The sequence below is a fragment of the Cinclus cinclus genome, chromosome 11, assembly GCF_963662255.1.
Source record: "Cinclus cinclus chromosome 11, bCinCin1.1, whole genome shotgun sequence".
Lineage (NCBI taxonomy): Eukaryota > Metazoa > Chordata > Aves > Passeriformes > Cinclidae > Cinclus > Cinclus cinclus.
In genome coordinates this window covers 2,040,613-2,066,959 of record NC_085056.1, presented here as the reverse complement: position 1 = coordinate 2,066,959, position 26,347 = coordinate 2,040,613, and the positions used below count along the sequence as shown (strand labels likewise).

The 26,347-nt window shown below is 49.4% G+C and overlaps 1 protein-coding gene across 2 annotated transcripts; it reads right to left on the bottom strand.

Moving 5' to 3' along the window:
* Positions 1 to 2,586: 2,586 nt before the first annotated feature.
* Positions 2,587 to 22,471, bottom strand: KLHDC4 (kelch domain containing 4). Of its 2 annotated transcripts, XM_062499877.1 has the most exons (12): positions 22,221 to 22,471; positions 21,104 to 21,195; positions 20,225 to 20,303; positions 19,354 to 19,452; positions 17,127 to 17,263; positions 11,865 to 11,957; positions 11,337 to 11,496; positions 6,829 to 6,910; positions 5,413 to 5,621; positions 3,920 to 4,337; positions 3,360 to 3,479; positions 2,587 to 3,105 (listed from the first exon to the last, which is right to left on the bottom strand). In XM_062499877.1, the coding sequence occupies exons 1-12, from the start codon at positions 22,317 to 22,319 to the stop codon at positions 2,921 to 2,923; spliced, it is 1,773 nt and encodes a 590-aa protein (XP_062355861.1). In that variant the 5' UTR covers positions 22,320 to 22,471; the 3' UTR covers positions 2,587 to 2,920. The 2 variants fall into 2 exon arrangements, with proteins under 2 accessions (XP_062355861.1, XP_062355862.1); XM_062499878.1 differs by lacking the exons at positions 19,354 to 19,452; positions 20,225 to 20,303; positions 21,104 to 21,195; positions 22,221 to 22,471 and adding an exon at positions 18,680 to 18,773.
* Positions 22,472 to 26,347: the final 3,876 nt, after the last annotated feature.

Here is a 26,347-nt window from a genome sequence, read left to right as displayed (position 1 = left end):
TGAAATTCCATTTTCCACACTAACTGTCCATCATCGTCCCACCTCTTCCTTTTTTTGTGTTGTTTTGGATTTTCCTTTTGGGTCCTTAGTCATCTTTTTTTTTTTTTTCCTTTCCTTCTTCAACGCTTGCTGCACACTTAAAATGAACCAAAAACAAAAAAAAAAGGACATTTTGGGATTGTAGCCTTGGGAATTCAACCCTGGGGTTTGGAATTCTACTTTTACTCTTTGGAAAGACTCTCGAGCTCTTGAGGACCTTTTTTTCTTTCTTTTTTTTTTTTTTTTTTTGGTGCATTGGAGTGCAGGACACAAAGGTCCTGTCAGGAGCAGGTTAAACAGAGCCCTGCAGACACAGATATTTAGATATCTGTAAAGCAGCACCAAAATGCCTCTTGTTATCCAGCAAATAAAAGCACTGGTGGTTTCCTGACTGGATTTTTCCCACTGGTGCCTGCTTAATTATTCTTGCTCTTACCCCTGGACCAGCACAAATCCAGCTTGGATTTTTCAGCTCTCTGTTCCGCTCAGTCAAGCTGAGTTTTCCTCAGTAGGAAAGACAGCCACAGACTAATATTAATTGGCTCCCAACCCACACGGTCCAAAATAATGATTCCTTTCTTAATCCAGAGGAGTTGAGCAATTTGTCTCAGTCCTGGGCTTTTCACATCTGCCCAAGGCCAGAAATATTCCTGAGAAGTAGCCCAAAGAGAGAGGTAAATCAGTGTATTTCCCTGTCTTATGAGCCTGGCTCCTGCAGATCTACCTAAGGCCCATTAAAATGCCCATCAAGGTGGGCCATAAATCCATGGAAATTATCCAGCCCTGCTGCTTTATGTCCAGGCTGGCAGCTTCACTTGGTCAGTTGAAGGTTTGGATGATTTTTTTAGGCTGCACTGGAATTTGTATTTGACAGCACGAGGAGGGGCTGGCACAGCAGAGCCCTTGGGAAGGGGGAATTTGGGAAAGGAGATTTGAATCCCACCTGTGTGAGAGGGGCTGGTCTAACACTGCATCCTTGGGAGAAGAGAGAAGGAAGGAAGGAAGGAACACAAACCAAACCCCCTGTGGCACTCAGCTGCTCCCCAGCCCATCTGGTGTCTGGGTTGTTGTACCCGAGACCCAGATTCCAGCACTCTCCAGAGCCTGAGATTCTAGAAATGCCGAGCTGTGGCAGCATCCCTGCCAGGAAAACACATCCAGACTGCATCAGAAGGGGAGGAGCGACAGGAGAAACAGGGTGGGATCCACGGTGAAGGGCTTAATTGAGACCTAAGGACTAATTACACTCGGCAGCCTTGGCAAGTCCAGGGAGGATGGAAAGCAGGGATTTTCTGGAAGCTGTCACACAGGGATAGGGACTCCAGAGGGCTGTGCTAAGGCAGGATGGAGCAGGGATGGGAAGAGATCTCCTGAGCTGGGGGTGAGGGGATTGCATGGAAAAGAATCCTGACAGTAGCAGCTTTTCCTGGCTTAGGGAACAGCTCAGCTCCTTGCACAGCTCCTGAACGACTGCAGCAGTAGGATCGTGGAATCGTGGAATGCGTTGGGCTGGATCTTAAAGCTCATCCTATCCCAGTGCTGCCATGGACACCTTCCACTAGCCCAGGTTGCTCCAAGCCCTGTCCAACCTGGCTCTGGACACTTCCAGGGATCCAGAGGCAGCCACAGCTTCTCTGGGCACCCTGTGCCAGGGTCTCAGCACCCTCACAGGGAGTGGCAAATCCCCCAAAACTTTGCACAGAAAGATGTGAACTTACCCAAGGGAGAGGACAACAGGGTGAGCGACTGAGCAAGCACGAGGGTTTCCTTCCTGGATTAACAAGAAATGTTTTCACCTTTCCCAGACCATCAATAAATGCTTTGTTTTCTCCTCTCCCAGGTTATCAATAAATGGTTTGTTTCCACCTCTCACCTGTTATTTCATGGGGAAGGTCCCTCCCTGTCAAGACATGTTTTTATCTCACCAATTAAAGCTCCCTGTCAGCTCCATTTACTCCTTCTGTCCTAATTAGCCCAGCAGATCCCAGCCTTGCTCTCTGGAGAGCTGCATCCCTGGGGATGGCCCTGCCAGAGCAATACCCAGGGCACCTGGAATTCCCTGCACAAGGACAGCCAGCCCTGGTGGCACCTCCAGGCATCACTTGGTTGCTGCAGCACACACTTGGATGCCATCTGTTGTCCCCAAGGACACAGCACTGCTCTGCTGGGAAGGAAGGGATGCCTTGAGGAGAGGGGCTGAAAAACAAATCCTTGGATCAGCCCACTCCTTCCTGGCCTCAGTGAGGTCATCACTGGTCATGAAGATGTTACTTGCAGGACAATTGGGCCAACAGGGGGAAAAACTCAACTGGGAGATTCCACACAGGCAAAACTACAGTGAACGTGGAAAAGGAAGAGGTTTTTGGAGTGCATCTCACAGTTAAAGCAGGAAAGGATTCCCAGGTTTTTCCAGGCATCTCAGAGCTGCTGGTGCACTTCACACTGCCTGCAGAGCTCACAGCAGGAACTGCAATCCCTCTTCTACACCACAGGAGAACAAGAACAGAAGTTGGGATGGGATTTACTGAGCAAAACAAGATGATATAACCAAGTTTATTGTAGGAACCCCTGGAACATCCTGGCACCAGTCAGGAATCTGGGACCAGTGAACCACAGTCATGTGCACAGTTTATCTGGACAACCAACTTTGGAACAACAAAGGCAGTGCTGTACAGCCCAACCTCAGCAGAACAAGATTGCGTGGAGAACAGTCCTGCTCCCCAGGACCCTCCCACAGCATTCCCAGGAGTAACAGCAGATCCAGAGCATCCATCCAGGATGGTCAGCCCAGAGCTGGGAAAGGCTGGAGACCAGGAGGGACATCTGAGCTCAGCAGGGCTCACCACTGCTCCCAGCACGTTCCTTCACTCCTGCAGCAGCCTCAGGACATCTGGATGGGATCTTCACAGAAAGTCTTTGCCATGGCATGAGCCACCTTGAGCACCTTCTTGTCCTTGGCCTCGGGGCCCATGTGGCTGCGGGCCAGCCTGAGCCAGTACTGCTCTGTCCTGGCCACGTACTGGGCCTGGGCCTCCCCAGGCTGCACTGCTGGGTGCTGCTGCTCCCCTGGGCAAAGAGAGGGACACACAGAGGTCACACACAGCTCAGCCAGGCCACGTGGGGCTGAATGTAACAGCCTGAGAATCCACCAGCAACCAGGAAAATTCCTCTTTTATTCCAAGAGCAATGTATTAGGAAAGCTGCTTCTGCTGGAGAAGTCACCTGCATGCCTGGGAGACCTTCCAGGCTCACAGCAGAACCAGGCACTGCACTAAACCCTACTGTGGATTAGAATGGAGACAGCATTGATTAGTAATTACCTTCCTCATCTTCACTCTCCTCTTCAGAGCTCTCCTCTTCTTCCTCCCCTCCCTCTGCACCTTCCACATCATCATTCTCCTCTTCATCTGACTCTGACTCCTCCAGCCATTCCTGGGTTTCTTGGATGAGAAAGGGAAGAGAAGCGAGGTACAAAGAGAGAATTAAGGTACAAAGAGATAACCCCAGGAAACTCCCACATGCTCTGCAGGACCCAAGCCCTTCACTGCCCTGAGACAGTGAGAACAGAGCATCCCTGTTCCCTGGAGGAGTGGGCAAGCCTGGCACAGCAGGACTCCCAGCATGGCTCATGCCACCACAACCCTGTTTACAGCTCTTGGATTTCCAAGTCCCAGAGCAGAGCTGACTCTGCAGTGACCCCAAAGCTCTGACCACACAGGTAAGACACTGCATTATCACACAGCCCCAGGCTTTTTCCTATCCAAGAAAAACCTGCCCTCAAAGGTTCACCACCACCCCTGAGGAAGTCCCCCAGTTATTTTTTTCCCCCCAGTGCTGCTCCCCTGAATGCACAGGGAGAGCTCCCAGCAGCAGAGCTCACTTGGATCCATCTCCAGCAGCACCTTCCACTCGTCCATCCTGTGCAGGTCGATGCTGTGCAGGTCACTGAGGGTCACCTGGCGGTCGCCCACCTCGAACATGCCCCCGTACACGTAGAGGACCCCGTGTTTCACTGCCACCATGGCACTGGAGCGTGGGCATGGCTCCACAGGCTGGCCCAGAGCTCCACCTTCCTCCTCCTCTTCCTCCTCCTCCTCCTCTGAACCAGACCTGTCCTTGTCTTCTGCAGCTCCAGGGATCACCTGCTTGATGGTCATGACGGTGCCATCTTCTGCCACCAGCTCCTTGACGATCTCCAGGGGGCCCTGGGGAGGTGGCAGCTGCAGCTCCTCCTCCCCAGCAGCCTCTGCCTCAGCCTGTCTGCCACGTCTGCGCCTCCTCTTCTCCAATTTGGGGCCCTGAGAACAGGAATTGAAAGATTTTGTGGGAATTGCATGCACCTAACAGCAGTGTGTACAAATGGCACGGCTGCTGCTGGAGGGAAGGAATAATTCCTTTTTTTAATCACAATTTCAAGTCTCAAGTGATCAATGCAATTCCTCCTACAGCTTCTCCCAGCCTAAAACAAGGAACAGTGAAGATCCTGGACAATCCAGAGTATGGAATTGCTTCCTCTGTTAAGAAAGGAGCAGCTCTCCAGCTCCCAGGTGCCACAGACACACAGAGGCCACTGTTCAGTGACCTCTGAAAGGGAAAGTAACCCACAATTTCCTGAAATCACAACAATTGCTGGGTGCTAAATCACAGCCCATTACCAGGCAGCACTCCAGGTATTGGAAGAACTCTATGAAAGGGCTGGAAAACAATCAGTTTGAGAAGGATGAAGCAACCAGCTGAGTGGCTGTTTGCCTGTTATTATGGGATTGACTTCTCCGTTTGGAGAACAAAGCCAGGAAGGGGCAGAGGGAAGAAGTTTGCACCTTCCTTGGCCTGTGAGAGTGGTTCAAAGACAATCAAAGAGCTGAGCTGAGTTCTGAAGCTCTTGGAGCCAAGGTTAACATTTCATCTCTTCTGGTGGCTCATCAGCACTAGGGAGAAGAGGGAGGGTTTTGATTCCAAAATCTTTTCACAGCAGCTGTTAGTGAACTCCCCTCACGTCAGATCCATGTGGTCTGAAGAGGGCTTTCAGCAAAACACCAGAATTGTGTTTTCAAGCTGTTTTGCTTCATTTTGCATTCCACAATAACGGGGCAGCCTGATTCCTGGAGGAGAGGGATTGCTCAGGTGCACCCTGAGCTACCAGAAACACAAGATTCCTTCAAAGAGAGAAAAATCCTTCCTCCATCCCTGCAAGTGTCCAAAGCCAGCTTGGAGCAACCTGGGCTTGCAAAAAGTGTCCCTGCCCATGGCAGGGGTGGAATGAGAGAATCTTTAGGGTCCCTTCTCATCCACATAATCTGGGAAATCTCAAAGAGGCCAAATCAGGCATAAAGGATGTGTGAGATAACGAAATCATTGTATTTAACCCCAGACCTTGAGCTGTGCAGGGAACCAGCGGTTCTTCCCGATGTCATAGAAATAAATGTCATTGAAGAAGTCCCCCTCAATGCTCTCCTCCTCCTCCTCATCGTGCACCCCCCCAAAAAGGAGGCAGCGGTTGTTGGGAGCAGCAGCCACGGAAAAGCCAGACCTGGGAGTGGGTTTCACTCCAGAGGGGCTGAGCCGACTCCAGCTCCACCTGTCTGCAATGGAGAGAACAAATGTGAGCATCAGCAGAGGAGAGTCCTGCCTGCTTGGTGTACTCCAAGGCCTCTCAAAGTTCCAGCCCTGTTCTGGATATTATGGCATCTCCAGGGTATTTTCAGAGCTTGCTGGAGCAAGGAGACTCTTGGAAGTGTCTGCACCTTTAGTGGAGGGTGGAGTTCAGACAAGGTCTGATCAGAAGCACCAACAAATGTCCCTCAGTTATCCCATGGAGCCTTCCCTCCTTCCATCAGTTCTCTCCACCTCTTCTACCACCCTGCACCACTGCCCTATACCCAAAAATAAACACAGATCATTCCCAAAAAGCCCCAACCAGGCTTTAAAAGAGGGCTCAGCAGCAGGACAAGACTTGTGCTCTTATCTCTCTGCTTTTCTCCAATCCCTTCTACTCTGACTTCAGAGCAAATCCCTGAAATGCAGCCTGGGAGAAGCACTGCCAGGCCCTGTGCTTCCCGAGGAACTGCAATTCCAACAAGATAAAACTATAAACAGGAATAATGCAAACAGGGCCTGGAATCCAGACAGTGCTGGTGACCAACCCTCCTCCCCAAATCCCATCCCAGACAGTCAGGTTTGGAGAAATCAATCACAATTTTAACATTTTAGAAATTCAGCTCCAAGAAAATTGTTCCATTGCCTGAGTCGGGGAGAAAATCTCCTAAAGAAAGGGATGGAACTCCTATTCCAATCAAAGATAACCAGTGAGCCACAACAGATCAATCTGCTCCACAGGGATTGTACCCCATGGAACGGGCACAACTTGGAGCAGGCAAAGAGCTGAGTGATCTCTTCCTGTCCTTATCTCAATCCATGAGTCTCCCATTGGATTTTCTCTCCCTTCTCCAGCTGAGGAGGGAGGGAGGGATGGAGCAGCTTTAGCTGCACCTGGCACCACCCAGGAATACCCCACCAGAGGAGAATTCTCCAATCCCAAAGATTTTCTGTTGTGGAATAGGAAAGCACCCATCAAAATGTCCAGAAACAGGAATTTGGAAATGTTGTTTTAATTCCCTCCCACATACAAACTGGGAAAAAAAATCATTAAAATCTCTTTTCCTGGATTTCTTCCTGAGCTAACACTAGGGCACAGAGGTTATCACTGAGAGGGGAATTTGGCTCCAGGTTTTTTGATGTGTTATTCCAAGGAAGGGAGAGGATCTGCACTCCCAGACTTGCAGTGCTCACCTTCTTCCTTGCCTGCCCCTTCAGCCTTCAGCAGGAACATATCTGTGTGCAGGGTGCCTTTGTCCACATCCTTCTTGATCCTCTGCAGGGAAAGAAAACACAGGGATGCTCAGGGAAACAGCTTCAGTGGCCAAATCATAGAGGGGATCCAGCTGAAAATGCAAACACTGGGCAAGGCCACTCTGGAGCATCAGACAGCTCCAAAGCATGGGATACTCCTTGTGATGTGCCAGAATTCCTGCCTGTGGCAGCAGGAAGGGCTCTCCAGGCTGCAGCACGGATTTCTGGGGATTTATGGCTGTATGGAGACTACAGGATACAGGAATTTTGGCACCCAGAGCAAAATAAATTGTCACAGAAGATTAAAACCAACTGGTTTGCAAACAAAGGAAGGATGGGCAGCACTCAGGAAACAGAAGAGCCAAAGTCCTGCCTTTTACTCTGCCCCAGACACGACCAGGTGGCCTCAAGGTGCTGATTTCACTCCTGTAAAAGGAGCAGATTCCCACTCCCCACAGGGGGACATGACAACTTTGCAGGGCTTGCAAGGCCCTCTGGAATTCTGCCTGGATGTGAGCAGCAGCTCTGATCTGCAATGACCTCACCACCCCTGTGAGCAGCCAGGGGGTCCCTGTGACCCCCTGAGCCAGCACAGGAGAGGCAGAGGTGACAGCTCTGTCCCCCTGCAGCTGGCAGCTTTGCCATTTGGGGTCCCACACAGCCATGAGCACAGGTTGACCCTCCTAAACAGAAGCAGAAACCCCCCCTTCCCATCCCTACAAAAGGCAGCAGCAAGGATGAGGTGAAAGCTCAAGAAGCAATTAAATGCCTGAATTTCAATGTCATTTCCCTGCTCTTCTCAAAGCAAACACTGGATTCCAGTGCTCATGGCAACAGCAGCATTCCAAGGCAGCTCTGTGCCACACCACTGTAGAAGGTGTCTTAATAAAGTCATTATCCACCCATCCTTGGTGCCCAGCTCCTGTTTCCTGGTAATTCCCTTCCCCCTGGGGCCATGGCACTGCTGGGATGAGGAACTCTGCTCCCAGGATACCAGCAGTGCATGCCAGGGTGCAGCCCTCAGGAAGATGAGCTGTATGGAGACTACAGGACGCAGGAATTTTGGCACCCAGAGGAGAGAAATAAATTGTCACAGGGGATGAAAACCCACTGGGAGCAGCCCTCAGGGTGAGAATTCTGCTGCACACCTGTACCTGGCAGGTTTTGTTGTTGCTGGGGTGTTGCTGCAGGGCCTGGTATCCAGTTCCTGGGAAAGGTGCTCAGTTCTGAGGCAGAAGAGGAATTCCAGGCACTGCACAACTCCACACAGGTGAAGTGTGAGGAGCACAGCACTGCATGAGAGGCAAGAAAGCAAACACAGAGAAAGCAGCTGGCTCCACAACCATCCAAGCTGCATGGAAAAAACACGTTCCTTTCTCCTGAAAAGCTCCCTGTAGTAAACAAGCTGTGTGTGCAACACGACAAAGCTCCCTGGGCTCAGAAAACCCCGATGAGGTGGAGTGGGAGTCAGTTTTTGTTGTCACAAACACTTCCAGCTGCTGGAGAGATCCATCCCCTCCCAGCCCGGACAAGTCAGCCCTGAGCAAATCATTCCATCACTCACAGGAGGTTCCTGCTCCCCCTGTCCTTCGTGTTTTAATGTTCCAGGTGTTTGTTTTCCAGCACAAAGCTGGCTGGGATATGCACTGTGGATATGCAGGCACAGGGGGGAGTTACAGGAGCTTTACAGGTACCAGCTGAAAATTCCAGCTCTGCTGACAGACTGCAAAGAAACTGAGGCACAGAGAGATTGAGAAGTGGAATCAAGATTCTCCACGTGCTAAAATTGTCTGGTAGGAGATCAACAGTGTTCAAAAACATCCAAATAGCACAAGTGCTCAGCAGGCAGAGCTACAGAGGGAACCAGTCCCATCAGACCTTACAATTCAGCACTTCCACATCTCCCAGCAGAATCTACTTCAGCTTTGTGATGACTGCCACTAAAAAAACCCAAAACAACAAGATTCCCACACCCCAGCCATCTCTGGCATCCCAAAGCCCTGCCCACGTGTAACTCCAGCCCTCCCCTGGCCTGTAGGCTGCACCTGCAAGGTGGAGCAGCAGCAGCTCCAGCCCCTCTGTTGCCTAGCAATGGTGCTTTACACAGCCCAAAATGCAGCTCGCTGCAGCAAGCCCCAGCCCCAGCACAGGAAAAGGTTGAGGACATCTTTAGGATCAGCAGGAGAGCAGCTCTGAGCTCCTCTGGGCATTGTGAAGTCTGTTCAAGGCAGAGCTGGCAGCATCCACAACATCCCCTTCCTTAGGAGATGCCAGAAATTCTCTTTATCATCTCCAGGCTGCTGATGAAACAGGAACACAGACACCATTGTGCTGAGAATCCTGCTTTTTAAAATATCAGGCAGCATCTCAAGGCAGTCACATTCAGGGTCGGAAAGCTCCTTTTTCACCATCTGCAGCCTGCTTTGCTCAGGAAAATCCACAGCAAAGGTGTGTGGGGAGCAAGGTGCTGGCCCTGGCTCTACAAGTCCTGCAGGGACTCAGGGAAGTCACTTCATCCATTGTGCCTCATCTCCCCCAGCCAGGACTTTTTAATCCATGTCCCACAACGAGACTTCAGCTCTGGACTGACATGGTATCGAGAAGAGACTCTCCACATCACTTCTGCAAGTTCAGGAAATCAAAGCAGGCACCAAAACTCTGTTCCTGCCTTCCCAGCTCCCTGCCCATCACAGGACAGCAGCTCTGCCATGTCACCAGCCTCCCCCAGCAGTGTGACAGCCAAATTATGCTCCTATTCAAAAAGAAGAGCTATTACGATTTTCCTCCCCTCTTCCCTTCAAAATTTCCCATCACACGTGTGACTCAGTCCTTGGAACACTCTGCATTTGATGAATGGTGCTTTGCTCGGGTATTTGCCTGGTTTCAGATGTAAAAATGTCTTCACACTCCCCAAAATGTCTCCATAGTACCCCTGACTGGAGTTATCTGCCCCAGTAACTGGAGGCAAGGAATAAGTCCTCTGCTGTAGCTGCCTGACTCCAATTAAGTATTGTTTTCGCCATGTCTACCTTCTCCCAAGAGTACCCCAGGCAAACACATTTTCTTCACTTCAAAGCAATCCCAGACACTCAGCTCCACAATCAGCTCTAAGTGAAGACACAATGAGAATTAAATAGCCACACATTAACAGAATTGGGTCTCTCCTAGAGGGGCCATATCCTCCTGAATTTAATTTTCAGGAGCACGCTGAAGGTTGCAGAGAAAAATCTGTGTGGAGTTTTGGTCAGTTTGTGCTACAAAAGCAGAGCCTGGCAGGAATGGCCCATCAGAGAGAAGCACACAGAGCTCTCTACATGACAAAGGAAGGAGATTTTAAATATCTGTTCAAAATGTCTTGTTTTAATGGAATGTCTGTTTGGCTTTAATGGAGGGTCTGTTCTAGTGGAAAAGCAGCCTCCCAAGCTGCACAGAACCTCCCCCAGCTCTCAACCTTGCCCAGTGCCCTGCCAAAGGCTGAGGGCAGTTTTGCATTCCCCCCATTTCTTCTCCTTCATTTTTATCAGCTCACACCAAGAGTGGAACAGAAGCGACTGCAAACACGTGTGACTTTTCTATTTCTATGAGGCACTTGGAGCTCAGCTGCTTGCAGGAGAGCTCCACACCTAGCAGAGCATGCAGGCTGCTGCTCCTGAGGACACAGGACAAGGGAAGAGGACAAAGCCCTTTCAGGTGGAAACGGCTCTGTGTCATTACTGCTGTTGAATCCAACCCACATCTGATGAGGCAGAGCCCCAAGCTCAGGCCCTGAGGAGGCACAAATGCTTCTAAATATACAGAGAGAGACCAACTCCCTTCTCCCCCCTCTCCCTGCCCCCCTCCTCTGGTCATTTATTCCCCTCAGAAGAACAAGGTGTCCTCCTCCCCTGCTGCCTTTTCATGGGAGCAGCAGGATCTAGGGCCTCCACCTGCATTCCCAACATGAAAAGCTTTTGCAGGAGCCTTCTGCTCAATGAAACATTTCCTTCCTGCTGCCCAGCATGGACACAGGGATACCTGCTCAATGAGGAATGTGCTCCCTGGTATCAATTCCCAGGATTAACGGAGCAAGGAGCAGAGCTGGGGGAGCCTGGTGCTTGGCAAAAAGTCTTTCTTGGCTTATTGAGTTTGCTCCCTCACCTCTGCCACTGATGACACAAAATAAAAGTATCCTGGCCACTTCAAGTTTAACCTGCAAGTGCTGAAGCAGGAATACCTGAGATTGCTTTAAGTTGCCAAAAAAATGTCATTTCTCCCAGTTGCTTATTCCTCCCTCAGTGATACCAATTCTTTCTGTTGGATTAGAACAGCAGGGAAAATAGAGAAATTATCTGAACCAAGATTAGCCCCTCAATCAACAGAACTGCATGAAACAAAGGCAGAATTTGAAGATGCTTGTTTTGGTTCCCAGCCTGTGGACAACACCTGACTCGGCACAAAGTGTCCCCTACCTGTTTGGAGTAGCCTCCATAGATGATGATGTTGCCCTCGGGGGTGGGAGTCATTTGACAGCCAGATCTTGGAGCAGGCCCCATCCCTGCAGGAGCCAGCTTGCTCCAGGTGAAGGAGTCCAGGTTGAAGGCGTACACATCGTTGTAGTAGATGAAATCTCTGCAGAGAGCACGTGGGCACAGCACATTTGGTGATGGGGACACTCAGAGGACAGGATAAAACATCACTTCACAGCCCCCACTGGAGAAGGTGCTTCTACAAGACAAGGATCTGACAAGATCCTGAGGCCAAAAGTGCTGGACTGAGCTTTGGCTGCAAGGATGGGCAGCTCTTTCAGTGCTACAATGATTCCTCCCACACCTGAAGACTTAAAATGAAGATCCCTTGTCTTTCTAACACAAAAATCTAGTTCACTCCCAGTCCTGTTGAGGAAAATCTTCCCATTAATACCCAGTGTTCTGTTACTGCTGGATTTTTTTTGTCTTTTTAAAGGAGGACTCAAACTCCCAGCAATCCCAGCAACCCACCTTGCACTCTCATGGAAACCTCCAAAGATGATCAGCTGCCTTTTGCATGCAACCATCCGATGTCCACTTCGTCCTGAGGGCCCTCCTGGTGCCCTGAAACACAAAGAAATTCCATTTATCAGCAAAACCTCCTGTCCTGCTAGTGCATCAGGCCGTTTTTATTGAAGGCATTGGCAGCTGAGCTGGAAATGGGAACCACTGGGAACTTGGTTGCCTCGGTCTTTGTCTGCTCTTCCCCAGAACAGGATGGGTGCTCTTCCTGGAAATCTTGGGACTGCAGCACAGGCAGTTTTATTCCTAGAGATAAACCACCCTAACAGCACCCAAAGTCTTTCCAGTGATGACTCAGGAGCCAATTCTTCAGGAGAGTTTAATGAACAGCACTTCACAATTGCAGGGAAGACACTCCAAACTGAGATATTTTCTCCAAGCACCAAGAGACAAAGGCTGGCTCTGACATCCTCCCTCCCTCAGTGTCTCAGGAAATCATGTACCCACAACACCTTCACTCATCCACCTGCAGTTTGGGTATGACACCAAACCAGTGAAAACACCTCGTGAATTACCCAGATTTCCTCAAGAACAAAGGCACTGCAGCAAAACAAGTCATCATTATCATCATTATCCCCCTGAAGGAGGGCAGGGATAGATGGGATGTTGGGAAGGAATTCTTCCTGGCACAGGGTGCCCAGAGAAGCTGTGGCTGCCCCTGGATCCCTGGAAGTGTCCAAGGCCAGGCTGCATGGGGTCTGGAGCACCCTGCTGGGATGGTGGAAGGTGTCCCTGTCCATGGAGGGGGAGGAATGAGATGGAATTTAAGATCCCTTCCAACCCAAACCATTCCATAATTCTGTGACTCACTCCATGATCCTACACACTCAAAAGCAGCCACACATTCCTGTTCTGCTCTTCCAAGCTTTCCTGACCTTTCAGTTAAATGTGCTGCTTCCATTTCCAGAAATAAGCAACACCCCCTCCATCTGTCCCATCCAAAAAGTTCCCCAGGATTTGGGCAGCTGGACACCATTCCAACATGGATTCACCTTCCTTCCTCCACGTTCACCCACAGCATCACATGAGAGACAACAAAAACAACTACAACAACTTCCCCAACTTTCTTTAGGCCAAAGAGGGTTTGCTGTGTGTGCTCTCTGCCCCCATGGATGAATCCATCCCATTTTCCCTCGCTGAAGAGTTCCCAGCTGGCACCACTGAGCCCAGCAAGACTCCTCCAACAGGCAGCCTTAAGGTGTGGAAGTGATTGCACCATCAGGGCCTAAATAAATCAAGTTGAAAACAGCAGCAAAACCTAAAGCCACAAAATCCCCCCTGGCCACACCTGGAGTGGCAGCAGGGAGCTGGGAATGTGGTGATGGATTTCTGTGGAGAGAGAAAATGAGGGCCCTTATTCACCATGGAAAATGACAACCTCACCCCGGTGATAATGAGAAACTCCACCAGAACAACAGCGTTTGGGGAAGAATGAATTAATATTGATTGCTTGGACTCTTTATTCTAACAGAGAGGAGGCTTTTCCAAGCATTTACTAGATCTTTAAGTATCACCCTGCAGAACAGCACCTCTGGTATTAATTTCATCAAGACCTGATATCATTATTTTCTCTTGCTGTAAAAAAGCTTCCGTGTCATTATTCCAAAAGATGGCACTTTTTAAATAATCTTTTTATTTTTTTTAAGGAGAAGATGAATTAAAACCCAACATGAGCACTAGAATCCTGTTCTCAGACAGTATCTTGTGCCTTGTTTCTCACACAGGTTTCCTCCAAGTTCCAAACCAACTCTGAACAGTAAAAGGTTTATTCATGGATGTGTTTTAATAAAGTTCCCACCAATGTACATTTAACTCCAAGGCACAACTGGCACAGTCAGGCAGGACTGGCAGTGATGCAGAACCTCATTCCCACTCCAGGAAGATTTTCCTGCAACTTGTTTCCCAAACACAAACTCTTCCCTTTTACCTGTTTCAGTGCTCCTGGTCCCAAAGAAACGCTTTGGAAATGGTTTCTCAGACTTTGTGATTAATGCTCTATTTCATGGGGTTGACACCAAAGGCAGACATGTGGGAGGGAGCTGTAAATTCACCAGACTTTTTTTAAAAATAGATGAAAAACACTGGCTAAGGACTGGCTCTACACATGAACAGCATGAAGCTGATCTGAGCTGCTCCATAAGGAATTTTCTTTTGCCTGTGGAGTTACTCTGGGACTTGTAGTAAAAAACCAGAACTGAATTCAGCCCACAGATTAATGAATTACTTGTCCCAGTGGATACAGGCTGCAGGAGTTGCCTCTTCATCCAGAGGATACTCAGGTGAAGCTTGGGAATGCTCAATAATAACAGAAGTGGGGATGAAGAGAACATTCCATCACAGGGGCACTTGAGGACAGAGCACTTTTATCCTGCAGAGGAAGCTGCACTCAGGATTTGTGCTGTTTTACCTGGGAATGTCCCAGTCCTGGGGTCAGTGGCACACACGGATCCTGGTCCCTCATGTCTGGACACGCAGGTGGAAGTAGAGAAGGGAAAACACAACTGGCACAGGGCCCAAAATCCTCAATTCCAACCCCATGAAAAGTCAATCCACAGTTGTACACCTGGATCCTGATCTACCAAAGAACAAACTCATTTCTGGCCTGACAATCTACATGATTTACACCAAAACACCCTTTTCTTTAAGCACCTTCTACCTGGTGTGGCAGCAGCTGATTTTTCTGGTGAGTAAGGAGAGGCATCCATCAGACCCAACCCTGTGCTGGGCCATCCTCCTCTGCAGGGAGTGCTCCAGTTAAAGAGACACTGGTGAAAAGGGGAATTCATAGCACCACATCCCATCAAACCCTACAGAAAGGATCAGCAGCATTGCAGAATTTCAGTGAAGGCAGCTCCAGAGGAGGGATGTGGCAATTCCCAGGGATGCTCCCTGTCTCTCCCTGAGGGAGTGCACTGGGCCACAGAGAGCTGAGTGGGAAGGTTCTCTCTAGGAAGGAATGAGGCAATTAGGTTAAACTCTTGCTGCTCCAAGGCAGGGGAACAAACAGTTCATGGACTGAGGAAACCTCGTGCATCACACACAAGATAAGGTGGCTGCACTAAGTCAAAGTCAGCTGCTGGCACGGCTTCTAACGGGCTGGGATTTGTTTAGATCATCTTTGTGCATGCAAAATGCAAGGAAACTCAGCTAAATCTTGCTAAATTTAGCAACTTTTACCTCTGTCAGGCAGCCTGGCATCTCTGTGCTCTGTGCTAGGAGAAAATGGAGCTGCACTTCCCCAGCACAGGGAAGTTTTCACAGTTAGTCAAGGTTTTCTCTGCCCAAGTGTTTCAGAATCAAACCCCTCACTGCACCAGGGTGGTTTGTGGCAGGAATTGTAGGCCAGGAAGGACAACATCATTGTCTGGGATCTGAACTGTAGGGCTGGAATAACCATATTTCCCAGAATTTCATGTTTAGATCATATCTTGGACAAACCAACACATCAAACCCATCTAGAACGGGGCACTCGTGATCCTTCCCATGGGAACACAAACAGAAACTTTGCCTCTCTTGTCCAGACATTTCTTCATGAATAATTAATTTTATTACTTTATAATTTGCACTAAAATGACATTTTCTAAACCCCACACTAGTCTGTAGCCATGTCTGTCACTTGGCATTTATTCAGGTAACACTGGCAGCACATTGATACATGGAATTCTTGGTCTGTGTGAAGGCTCTTGGTAACAGGGATGGTTCCCCACCATGATCCCAACAAATGGGAAATGCTGAAGGAAGTGAAGTGCAGGAGGTGTCATGATCAGAGTTTTAAAAGCAGGAAAAAATCCCTTGTAGAACTCAACAATCACCTCTGCCCTTTCCTCTTCCCCTTTCCAAGCAGCCTCCTGATCAAAACACTGTATGGAAAAGCAAAGAGGCAGCAGAACCTGGATTTTTGTGCTCAGCCAGATCAGCATTAAAACAAAGCCATTGCCTCCCTCTGCCTCATTAATGCAGCTCCAGGAGCAGCCCAAGGACGGACAGGAGATGTGCTTTGTCTGATGCCAACACTGGGACCAGGGCGTGGGTGCTCCCAAAATTCCAGCAAGGCTGAAGGACAGAGGGCCACCCAAACATGGCAGGAAGCTCAAATGGTGTAGACTCCAAATTCCCACTTGTCAGACACTATCAGTGCTCCCACTTTGCAGGGAGAGAGAAAAAGGTGAGACAGGCACAGTGGGTCACTGTGTGGAGCCAGGGTCTCCATCCCTGCACAGCTTATCCCAAACCACCCTCAGCTACTGTGCAAGGAGAGGCACACACAGCTAACAGACCCCACAGTCCAACAGGGTCAGAAGGGATCCGCCTGCACAGATTTGGTGTTTCCACCTGAAGGAAGAACATGGAGCTCCTAAGTGATCTAAAGCTGCTGCTTTTCTCAGTACATTTTGAGGGTGATCTGGAGCTCCAGCCCACCCAAAGCTGTGTTCTGAGTACAAGACAATCCCAAAGTCCAAGAGGAAGCCAAGGCCAAACTCAGACCCAAAGCCAATCTGTTGCCTCTCAGGATGTCACTAGAACTCTCCTCTCACACAAATACAAACATAAGCAGCCAAAGCAAGGGGCCAAAGGTTAAAGAAACATCAACAGAGGACTCTGGGCCAGATCCACTGAAAATATTTACACCTTCATTCCTGTCAAAAACTTTTGGCATCTGTTTCCTTTGACAGGCCTGAATTACTGGCTTGTTTATCCCAAAGAATCTCAAGTTACCAGCAGTGAAGTTGGGTAGGTACAAACTGGCTCCTCCAGTCATGTTAAAACTGGGAAATCCTTGCACTGGTCTTGTACAGCCCCCACTGGAGGAGCCATGGGAAACAGAGCACCAGTTTTGGATATCTGGGCACACCAGGGGTGGGAACAGAGAGCTGTTTATTATATTCTTCCCTTCAAGTTAAGCAACACCAAGGCACACCCAAAAAAAACAGGTATTAAATAAACCAGCTTTGGTCTCAACAGACTTGGAACACATCTCTCATTCCCACTTCTTTCTGGAGGTGTCTCCACCCCTTTGAGCATGGGCACCTCTGTATTTAAGGGAGAGCTGGGAAATCACAGCACTGGAGCAGGAATCACATTTGGATCACACTGGCACAGCTTCTCCTGAGGGCAACATCAGAGAGTCACTGAACACCAGCATCTCAGGGAACACTGAGATCCAAATTTCTTGGCAAAGGTATAGTCCAGACACGAGGACCCAGCACTTACTTGATCTGCTCCCAGGTCTTGGTGGCCAAATGCAGGACCCAGAGATCTTTGTAGTGGTAGAACTGCTCCCCGTTGGGAGAGGCAAACTCCCCCCCAAAGATCCAGAGCTGCCCCCCAGCCGTGGGCACCACAGCTGCCTGCAGGACAAGGAAGAGCAGGATCAGAGCAGGATTCCAAACCAAGCACACAACTTCCCCACGTTCCAGGGGAACAGCAGCAGCTCTCTGGGGCTGAAGGAAGGAGAATTTGGATGAAAAGGTGCTCATGGTTTAGCTCACCTTCCCTAGAGCAAGGGAAAACTGGCCAAGGAGTTGGGATCTTCCCACCTCCTGTGGGAAGCTCAAAGTTTCCTAGGAAACATCCTGGGATTAATGTAACAAAAATTGTTCAGCTCTCTCTGCTCAAAACCAAAGAAAAGAAAGAAAACAAACAAACAAAAAAATCCCAAATACAGAAGGAAATGTGCAGCATTTGGACAAGAGGAGAGACTATTACTGCTTTGATTGTGTCATAGCAGAGAGGGCTTTTTTTACCTTTTTTTTTGGCACAGAGTGGCACCAAAACACCTCTGACATGCAAGATGCCAGTTAAAATCAGGAGAAGAGCAAGACTCCACTAAAATTATCTGTGTTAGGACCAAGGCAGAAGGAAGGAATCCTAAGGAAGAAATGCTGTGGCTGTGCAAATTTCAATCTGTGTTTTTTCCAGGGTACCCATCACAGCTCAACATTGGGATAATGACCTCTTTCCACACAAGGCTTCATTCCCTGCCTGTCTCTACCAGCAAAAAAAAAATATTTTTAGCCCCACACAGGACCATGCCCTGCCATAAACTAGCCCGAACATGAAATGATTAATTAATAAAATCCAGGGTGTGCTTTCAGGCAGGATGTGTGGGAACATGAAGTTACCTAAACAAAGGGGACGTGTGCCTGAATGCCATGGGCATCCAGTGCTTAAAAGCTTAAAGGGAAGGTTTATGCAACAGCCTGCTCATACTTGTGGGTGACCTTTCCAAGACTGGCTTGAAATTCGTGACAAAACCAAACCTTTTCCTTGAACAGCTGCCAACACCTGCCCATAGCTCCTCTCACCTCAACTCCAACAGTGCATTGTGTGTTCAGAGACCAGGGATGACAAATAAAACTGAAAACATGCACCTGGCACCCACAGACACTTCTGTTTTAACTCTGAGCCATGCATCCAGCATAAAGCCACAAAGAAGACAAACCAGTCAGCTCATGAGGCTGAACTGTCCCCTGTGAAACCATGATTAGTTATCAGACAGAGAACACTGCTGAAGCAGGACTCCTCAGTTTATTGTTGTTGTCATCCAGCTGCAGCTCCTGAGCTGCTCCCTTTGGATTGAGCTGCTCGACAGCCACCTGCTGGCTACTGGATTTTGGTCTCTGAAACCAAGTTTTATTTTAAACAACACAAAGTAGCCTAAAAATCAAGTCAGAATCTTTCAATTCAAGGACAGAAAGCTCAGAGCAAGACTGGCACTCTGTAACGTAAGGGGATATGAATCTAATTGGGGTGTTGGGTCTTACCAGGGAGCTTTGGGATGGGTAGGAAAAGGACATTCACATCCTGTATGGCAGCTTTGGGAAGGCACCAGTCACCCACTGGCTGCAGCAGGTAAGAAAATCTATCAGCTGGTGAGGGCCAAAGACCTGCAAAAAATACAAGTCTTTGGTCCAGGTTCTACTGTGCAGGTGTTCACATAAAGTAAACAAACCCAAATGCTTCATCCTCACAAGCAGCCAGTGACCTGGATTTGCAGAGAGGTGGAGAAGAACCCAAGTGCTCCCTGCTGGCAACAGTGGCAGTGTCTGGGATGTTCATGGATGTAGGGCTGTGGCCATGAAGGGAACAATGGACTTTGGTAAAATCCCAGTTTGAAAATTCAGGGCCCCCTGGGATTATGGATTTGAGCTGGTCCTTGTGTAATGCAGCAAAGAGAATTCATTTCTGAAGAAGAATCTCCCCCCTAGCTCTGCTTGAGCCCTGCTAAATCAACAGATAAAACCCCAAATCCTCATTCCATACTGAACACTTCCAGAGGACACCCAGAGCACCCTGGAGAGAGAAGGTGAAGTGACACAAATGGAAGCCCATTAGGAGGAGAACAAAGACAGGCAAGAAACCCTCAGGAGGTGAAAAAAATTCAAACCCTCCTCCCAAATCATCTTTAGAACAACCCCAGCTGCAGCCAGAGATTTACCTGGTGAGCACAACGCCTCGGGGGTGGGTTGGGGATGTCCAGCTTGGCCCAGCTGTTCTTCCTGATGTGGTAAATGTACAGGTCATTGTACAGGTAGGTCTGTGACACAGGGAGAGGAAACAGCAGCTCAGCTCAGCTCTGCACAGCGGGGATTTGGGGTGCACACTGCAAAGCACAACCTCCTCAGAGGGCAGGGAAGGAGGACAACGAGCTCCTGCACTCCACTGAGCTGGAATGTCCCTTCCCAAACCACTGGTGACAGCTTGAGATATGAGGATTTAAAAAGCTGGAGCTTAACACAGATGTTCAGGTTAAAGCTGCTCAACTCCAGAGCAAAGAACAGCTCCAGGTGGTAAAAAAAGCAGAATTAGTTCAGCTCATCATACTGGGTAACTCTGAGCTGGCCAAATATCACTGCCAGGCTGGAGTTTTCCAGAACAGTTTGTCTCCAGGAGCACAGTAACCACTTGCAAGCTGCAGACATTCAGGAAAAAAAGAGTATTTTCTCCCATCTCCAAGGCAGCCAGCAGCAAAGGTGCAGAAACATCTTGTTTTGAGAAGTGCAAGAGATTCTTCACTAGTTATCCCAAATGAGGGGCAGATATGGCTACAATTAAGTCTGGAGAAATTATGAAGCCCTGAAATATTGATGCTGAGACAATCACTCTGACTCCTTAATGGGTTCCAGCGTGTCTCCTTCCTGCCAGCTGCTCAGCCATCAGCAGAATTAAAAGGCTATTTTGCTCTCATTCAGGGACAAATACATATTTTATGACTCTGCCTTGAATTTCCCTTCAAATGAGACCCGTGCAAATTACAGGAAAAGGAGAGAGGGGGGAGATAAAGAAGAAGAAAATGAAGTATACATTACTTTTTGGCCATTGAAATATTCACCTCCAAAAAGGATCAGCTCATCTCTCTCAGGGTGAGCACAGAGGGAGCAGTTCAGCCTGAAAGAAAAGAGGATGGAAAAAAACAAAAAAAACCCATGTGAAAGTCCTTAAACGCCTGAACCTTAGAGCCTTTAACTCAGGCACCAGCACCTCTGCCCTCCAGCCCCAAAGGTCTCTCCATCATCTGCCAAATTATCCCGCTGTGATGTTCACCCCAGGGCTACAAACTTCTCCAAAGAAATTAATTTCTTCCAAAACTTCCAGCAAGATGAATTGGGCACTGTCTGAGAGGCTCTCCTATTTCAGGAGCACACGTTACTCTGTGATTTAACTCTCCCTTTGACGTGAGCTCCTGAATTTTAATGCTGGGGTGGCAGGAACAAAAATTACTTTTATGAGGGCACAGAACTCTGGGCTGTCTCCTCTCCATTTATCTGTGTCATTATTCTGCTCTTGCTGCTGGTCACTGCTCTCCTGAATACCCCCCAAATTTGTGAACCCCACTTAACAAAGTGGTTTTAACCTCATGACACATCCTTTTACTTCTGAATTCCCTTCAGCCCTCTAGTCCAAATCCAGAACTTCCTCCTCAATTTTATTTTCCCTCAAAGCCCTGAAATCTAACCCTGCTTTGACTCTTTTGTGCTGATGGGATGGTTAAAAAGTGGATTTTGATGCCCACCAAGAGGCTTTTGGTCTCTTTTTAACCATGAATTCAGAATTACAGGTGTTTCAGAACTCCAGCTATCAGCTATACCTTCCAATCTTGAGAAATAATTGAGTACCAATAAATCCTGCTAAAAGCACCCCCAACTGCTCTACAAGTGACAGCCAAAGCCTCACACAAGCTCTCTCACCTGGGTGAGGGTGGTGGGCAGGATGACTCAATTACTTGGGTCTTTTTAGCATCCAAACTCTGGAATTCTGCTATCAGGGCCTCAAGATCCTCCTGGAAAGAGAAAAAAATTAAAAAAACCCCCACAAATCAGCAGCTTGATATGCACAGAAGCACACACGAAACCAGTACCTGCTCCCACAGTTTCCCTTTTTTTGAAAAAGAAAAATAACTACCCAAATACAACTAGGAACTCTTTTATATCCAGAGAAATTTTGTGTATCTTTATTTCCCTTTCAGCTTCAATTAAAACCAAAATCTGCTCCCCCAAAACTGACCAAGGGCAGAAGCAGGATTGCAGCAATGGGAGGTTTGAGCCAGGGTCTCTCCTACAACCCCACTGCTCATCTCCTCCTTTCAGGTCACTTTTCTGAAGGTGTGCTCCAAGCAGGGATTTCCAAAGTCTGGGAATTCTGCCTCTGCAGCAGAGAATCAACTCTCCCTGCAGCCAGGTCTACAGGGACATCTTCCACGCCTTTAAGCTTTCAATTAGGCCATTATCACCACGTTTTCACCAGGGAAAAGTCACTGTTTTGAGTCTTAAACACAAGCAGCCCCTCTAGGAGCGCCAGAAACTAAGATTCTCATTTGCTTTTAAGAGCAGAAGGAATGGATGAAGGGGATGGAAAGCAAGGAGGAGCCTTAAACTGTGTTTTCCTGTCCTTTTCACACCAGCCGTCACACACACGGGACCGGAGAGGATTTAAGCTTAGAATCAGAGAATGAGGGACTTTAAATCTCACCCAGTCCCACTCCCTGCCATGGGCAGGGACACCTTCCACTATCCCAGCTTGCTCCAAGCCCTGTCCAAGCCGGTCTGCAGCATTCCCAGGGATCCAGGGGCATCCCTGAAGTCCAAGTTCAGGGAGGTTCGGACACCGCTCTCAGGCGCATGGTGGGATGGCTGTGGTACCTTCACCAGGAGCTGGACCGGATCATCCATGTGAGTCCCTTCCAACCCATAATATCCCTGATCCACGCTTTCCCAGGGCATCCCATTTCCCTTTGGATTCGCTCCTTTGCTCCGGAGCCCTTCCTCAGTCTTCCCCCAACCCCCCAGAGCGGCCCGGGCCCGTCACCTCCTCCTTCTTGGCTCTGCGGGACACCTTCTTCTCCAGCTTCGCCAGCGTCTTCTCGGCTCCTTTCCCTTTCTTGTCGCGCTTCCCCTTCTTCCCCATGGCGGTGAGGCCGGGCTATGCCGGGATTCCAGCGGGATTCCAGCGGGATCGCAGCGGGACGGGGCCGGGATATGCCGGGATCGCAGGGGGGATCGCAGGGGGGATCACAGCGGGATCACAGCGGGCCGGGACAGCCCGGAATCACACCGAGATACCCCGATATCACACCGGGATCACGCCAGGACGGGATACCCCGGAACTGTAGCCGGATCACATCGGGATCACCCCGGAAGGCCCCGGGATGGAGCCGGGATGAGACCGGGACGGATCCGCTCCTTGTGCCGGGCGGCAGCGCCCCCTGCCGGCCCGGAGGACTGATGGCGGCCGCCCGCGCTGAGGGAACGCTGCCGGAGCTCCGCGGGTCGCGGCAGCTCGGAGCCGGCATCAGGAGCCCCGCAGGGCCGGGGACAGGGGTTAGTGCAGCCCCGCTCACCGCTCGCACAGCCCTGGTACGGTTCGGACGCCTTGGGGGTGATGCCCGCCCCGAGCAGAGTGTGGAGTCCACAAAATGGCCCCCTCCCCTCACACAAAATGGCCCCCCCTCAGGGGAGCGGAGGCAAGGACGGGTCTCGAGGGGAGGCTCAGGCTCTGCTCGGTGGTGCCCGGGGACAGGACAAACAGCAATGGCCGTAAATTAAACCACCAGTTCCAGCGGAAGGGTGGCAAAGCCCCGGCACGGCTGCTCAGGGAGGTTCTGGAATCTCCGGAGCCATTCCAAACCCCCCTGTACATGTTCCTGTGTCACCTGCTCCAGGTGGCTTTGCCTTGGGCTGGATGGTTTCCAGAGGTCCCTTCCAGCCCTAAAGATTCCATGATTCTGTGATTAGGAGGAATTTCTTCACATGAAGGGTGGTTAAACATGGGAAGGAGTGGTTTGGAGTGCCCATCCCTGGAGGTGTCCAAGGGAGGCCTGGACCTGGCACTCAGTGCTCTGGGCTGGTGACAAATTTGGGATCAATCAAAAGTTGGATTTGATGATCCTGGAGCTCTCCTCCAACCTCAGTGACCCTGGGATTCTAATTCCATCACCTGAGACATGAGCCAGGCCTGAGGGAGGCCCTATGTGGAAATATAAAATTAAACCACAGGCAGAATTCCCCAGAGATTGGGGCGCTGTGCAAGTGGTTTCATTTCCAGCTGCAGGCCTTTGGGAATGGGGTTTATCCAGGCCACTCTCCAAATCCTGAGTTGCTGGAGAGCCAAAAGAAGTACAGGCACTGTCAGGCAGTGCCAGGCATCTGCTTTTTCCCTCAGTGGTGGAGAAGGAATAATGATGATTTATGTGGTCTTTCACACAGATGCTGAGCCTAGGGAGAAATTCCTGGGAGAACAGGAACACCTAAGGGTGTAAATAGGGGTTGGAATGCATCTTTTAGCTGAGAGTTCATCCCACTGCACATCAAAATTGCCACCATTGTTGTTTCTTGCAGAGCAGAAGGAATAAAATCATTTTATTTTTCATAAAAATATTATAATTCCCACAAAACCCCTCATTTCCTGGAAGCAGGAGAGTTTTCTCTCCACCCCAAACCAGCGAGGATCTCCACTAAGGTACTATTCAACACCCACTGAGTTATCCTAAACATCCAGCACGTGCCATGGAAATGCAGGATGGATCCTTTGCCGTGAACATCCACCTACTCTTGAACCTGGGATCAGGGAAAAACAGCCCTGGAGCACAGAGGGAAGAGCTGGGAAAGTTATTTTGAGGTTGCAAACAGTGCACACCACGAGCAGCACGTTGTTTTTCTGTTTGTTCTGAAAACATTGTGGTTCCAACTCAAGCTGCAGCGTGTCCTTGTTTATGTGCAGGAAGGGGAACAGAGACTATGGAGGCACTGGGAATGGGACAATTGCAATTCCCAGGTGTGGGAACTCCGCTGAGTTCCCTGGCACTGCAAACGGGCTCGGAAGTTTCCCCGCTGCTCCTCGAGCTTCAACCTCAAAAAGACATCAGTGTGTGAAAACACGTCCCCTCCTGTTGTCTAAAGGTCAACAATTCCTCTGGGTACAGATCTTCCAGCACTTTTTAGGAAGGCTTTGAAATTAAAAAGCTGCATTTTTAGGAAATTAACCCTCAAAGCCTTCACCTGCTGAGGGAGCGAGAAGATTTTCACCTCCCGCACATCCAGCTCCACTCACCCCTTTTTGGTGCTTCATCATTCATGGTTATTTCCATGAGTTCAGAGATTCTCCGAGCTCAGATTGCTTTCTCACCCCTTTTTTTTTCCCATGTTTCTGTTGCAGTTTGGGATGTGTGGGGCAGGACACTGCTGGTGTGAGTTCTCTGATCTCTTGAACTCCCCAGTCCGGCTTCTCACGGGGGATGTGGGAAAGGAGGATGAGGAGACAACCAAAGCTCTGCGCTGCACTTGGAAAATGCAAAGCACAACGGGAGCATGAAACAGGGCAGGAATTCCTCGGGGAATTCAGCCCTGCTCCACCACTGAGGAGCTGCTGTGTCCACAGAGGTGATTTCAGGGATGAGTCGTCCTCAGAAGGACGAGAGTAAAGACAAGACTAAAGACCTGAGAGCACCAACATGCCCTAAAACATCAATTTAAAACTCCAACACTGACTTAGGTGAGCTCTTTCCACAAGCTTCCCTCACCCAGGATGGGAAAGGCCACTCCACGTTCCCAGTCTCACCAACATCTGCACACAGCTGGCAGACAGCTGTGGCTGTGAGCTGGGGCACACACACACACAGAGCTCCCACGCCCAGATGTCCCACACTCATTTCTGTGGTGTCTCAGGTTTGGTCCCTGCTTTGTTTGGAGGAACATAAGCTGCACTTTGGCTGTGTTTGCACATTTCGTGCTCTGAAGTCGTCCTGTGCTGTTGTCTCTGGCAGCCCCTCTCCAGCTCTGACCTATACAAAGCCCACATGGTTTGACTTTGTTATTTTTTTATAGTCTGGAATATGCTCATTCAACAGGATGGTAAATCCAGCTGTATCAGCAAAGTAAAGAATAACAGGCATGAAGGCCTCAGAAAAAGCTCAAAAGCTGTTTCCCACAAGTCTTCTTTGTGCTCTAACACTTGATTTATTTTTCCCTTGTTAATGCTTTCTGAAGCCAGTAGCAAGGAAGGAATCACTGACACCGATTAAGCGGGAGGACATGCTGACAGCACAGGAACTAAATCAACCAAAAAGGCATTGCAATGGTTGGAATTGCTGGTGTTGGAGAGTTCTGCCTCTGTCTGTATGGAAAGAGGAGGATAAAGATAAGCCCTGCAAACAGAGAGAGCTGTGGGGCTGCTGATGGGGAGTGTTTTGTAGAAACATGGAATGGTTTTGTTGGAAAAGATCTTAAAATCCATCCCACCCCACCCTCCGTCATGGCCAGGGACACCTTCCACTGTCCCAGGTTGCTTCAAGCCCTGACCAGCCAGGCCTTGGACAGTGCCAGGGATGGGGGGTGAAATGGTGCTGGTGGATTCACCACAGTGGGGATCAGGAGCACTGCCAGGGAACACAAACTCACAGCAGTGACCCCAGGGAACACAAACTCACAGCAGTGACACCTGGGAGCACAGGGCTTCCGAGAAGCCAAGGCTCCCAGTGCCCTGGGACATGCCAGGATGCACAGGAAAGATGATTTTCCTTAGCTCTTATGTGGTGAAAAACCCAGAACATCATGGAATCGTTAAGGTTGAAGAAGGCTTTTAAGATCATCAAAGCAGCATCATATTCACTACCAACCATGTCCCCAAGTGCCACATCGACATGGTTTTTACACAGTTCCACCACTGCCCAGGGCAGCCTGAGCTAGGGCATGACAACCCTTTCCGTGAAAAAATGTCCCCAGTATCCAATGTAAAGCTCCCCTGGCAAATCCTGAGGTCATTTCCTCTCATCCTGTCGCTGGAAGCAGCTTCATGCAGAAAAACTTGACAAAATAAGTCAAAATAACCTTTGATCTCCAGGCTCAGGCTGCAATTTTCCTCCTCCACACAGATAAAATAGAGAGAAGTCTGCCCAAAATGTGCCCTCCAGGCTCTGGTGACACCCAGAATCGGTCATC

Bases quoted from the DNA above. Each gene is read 5' to 3' on its own strand.
- KLHDC4 (XM_062499877.1), bottom strand. From the start codon at position 22,319: ATGGGGAAGAAGGGGAAGCGCGACAAGAAAGGGAAAGGAGCCGAGAAG. The intron at 17,264-19,353 runs GTAAATCTCTGG...CTTGTCCTGCAG, and splicing joins CGAGGCGTTGTGCTCACCAG to GCAGCTGTGGTGCCCACGGC. The intron at 4,338-5,412 runs GTCTGGGGTTAA...TCCTGTTCTCAG, and splicing joins GGTTCCCTGCACAGCTCAAG to GGCCCCAAATTGGAGAAGAG.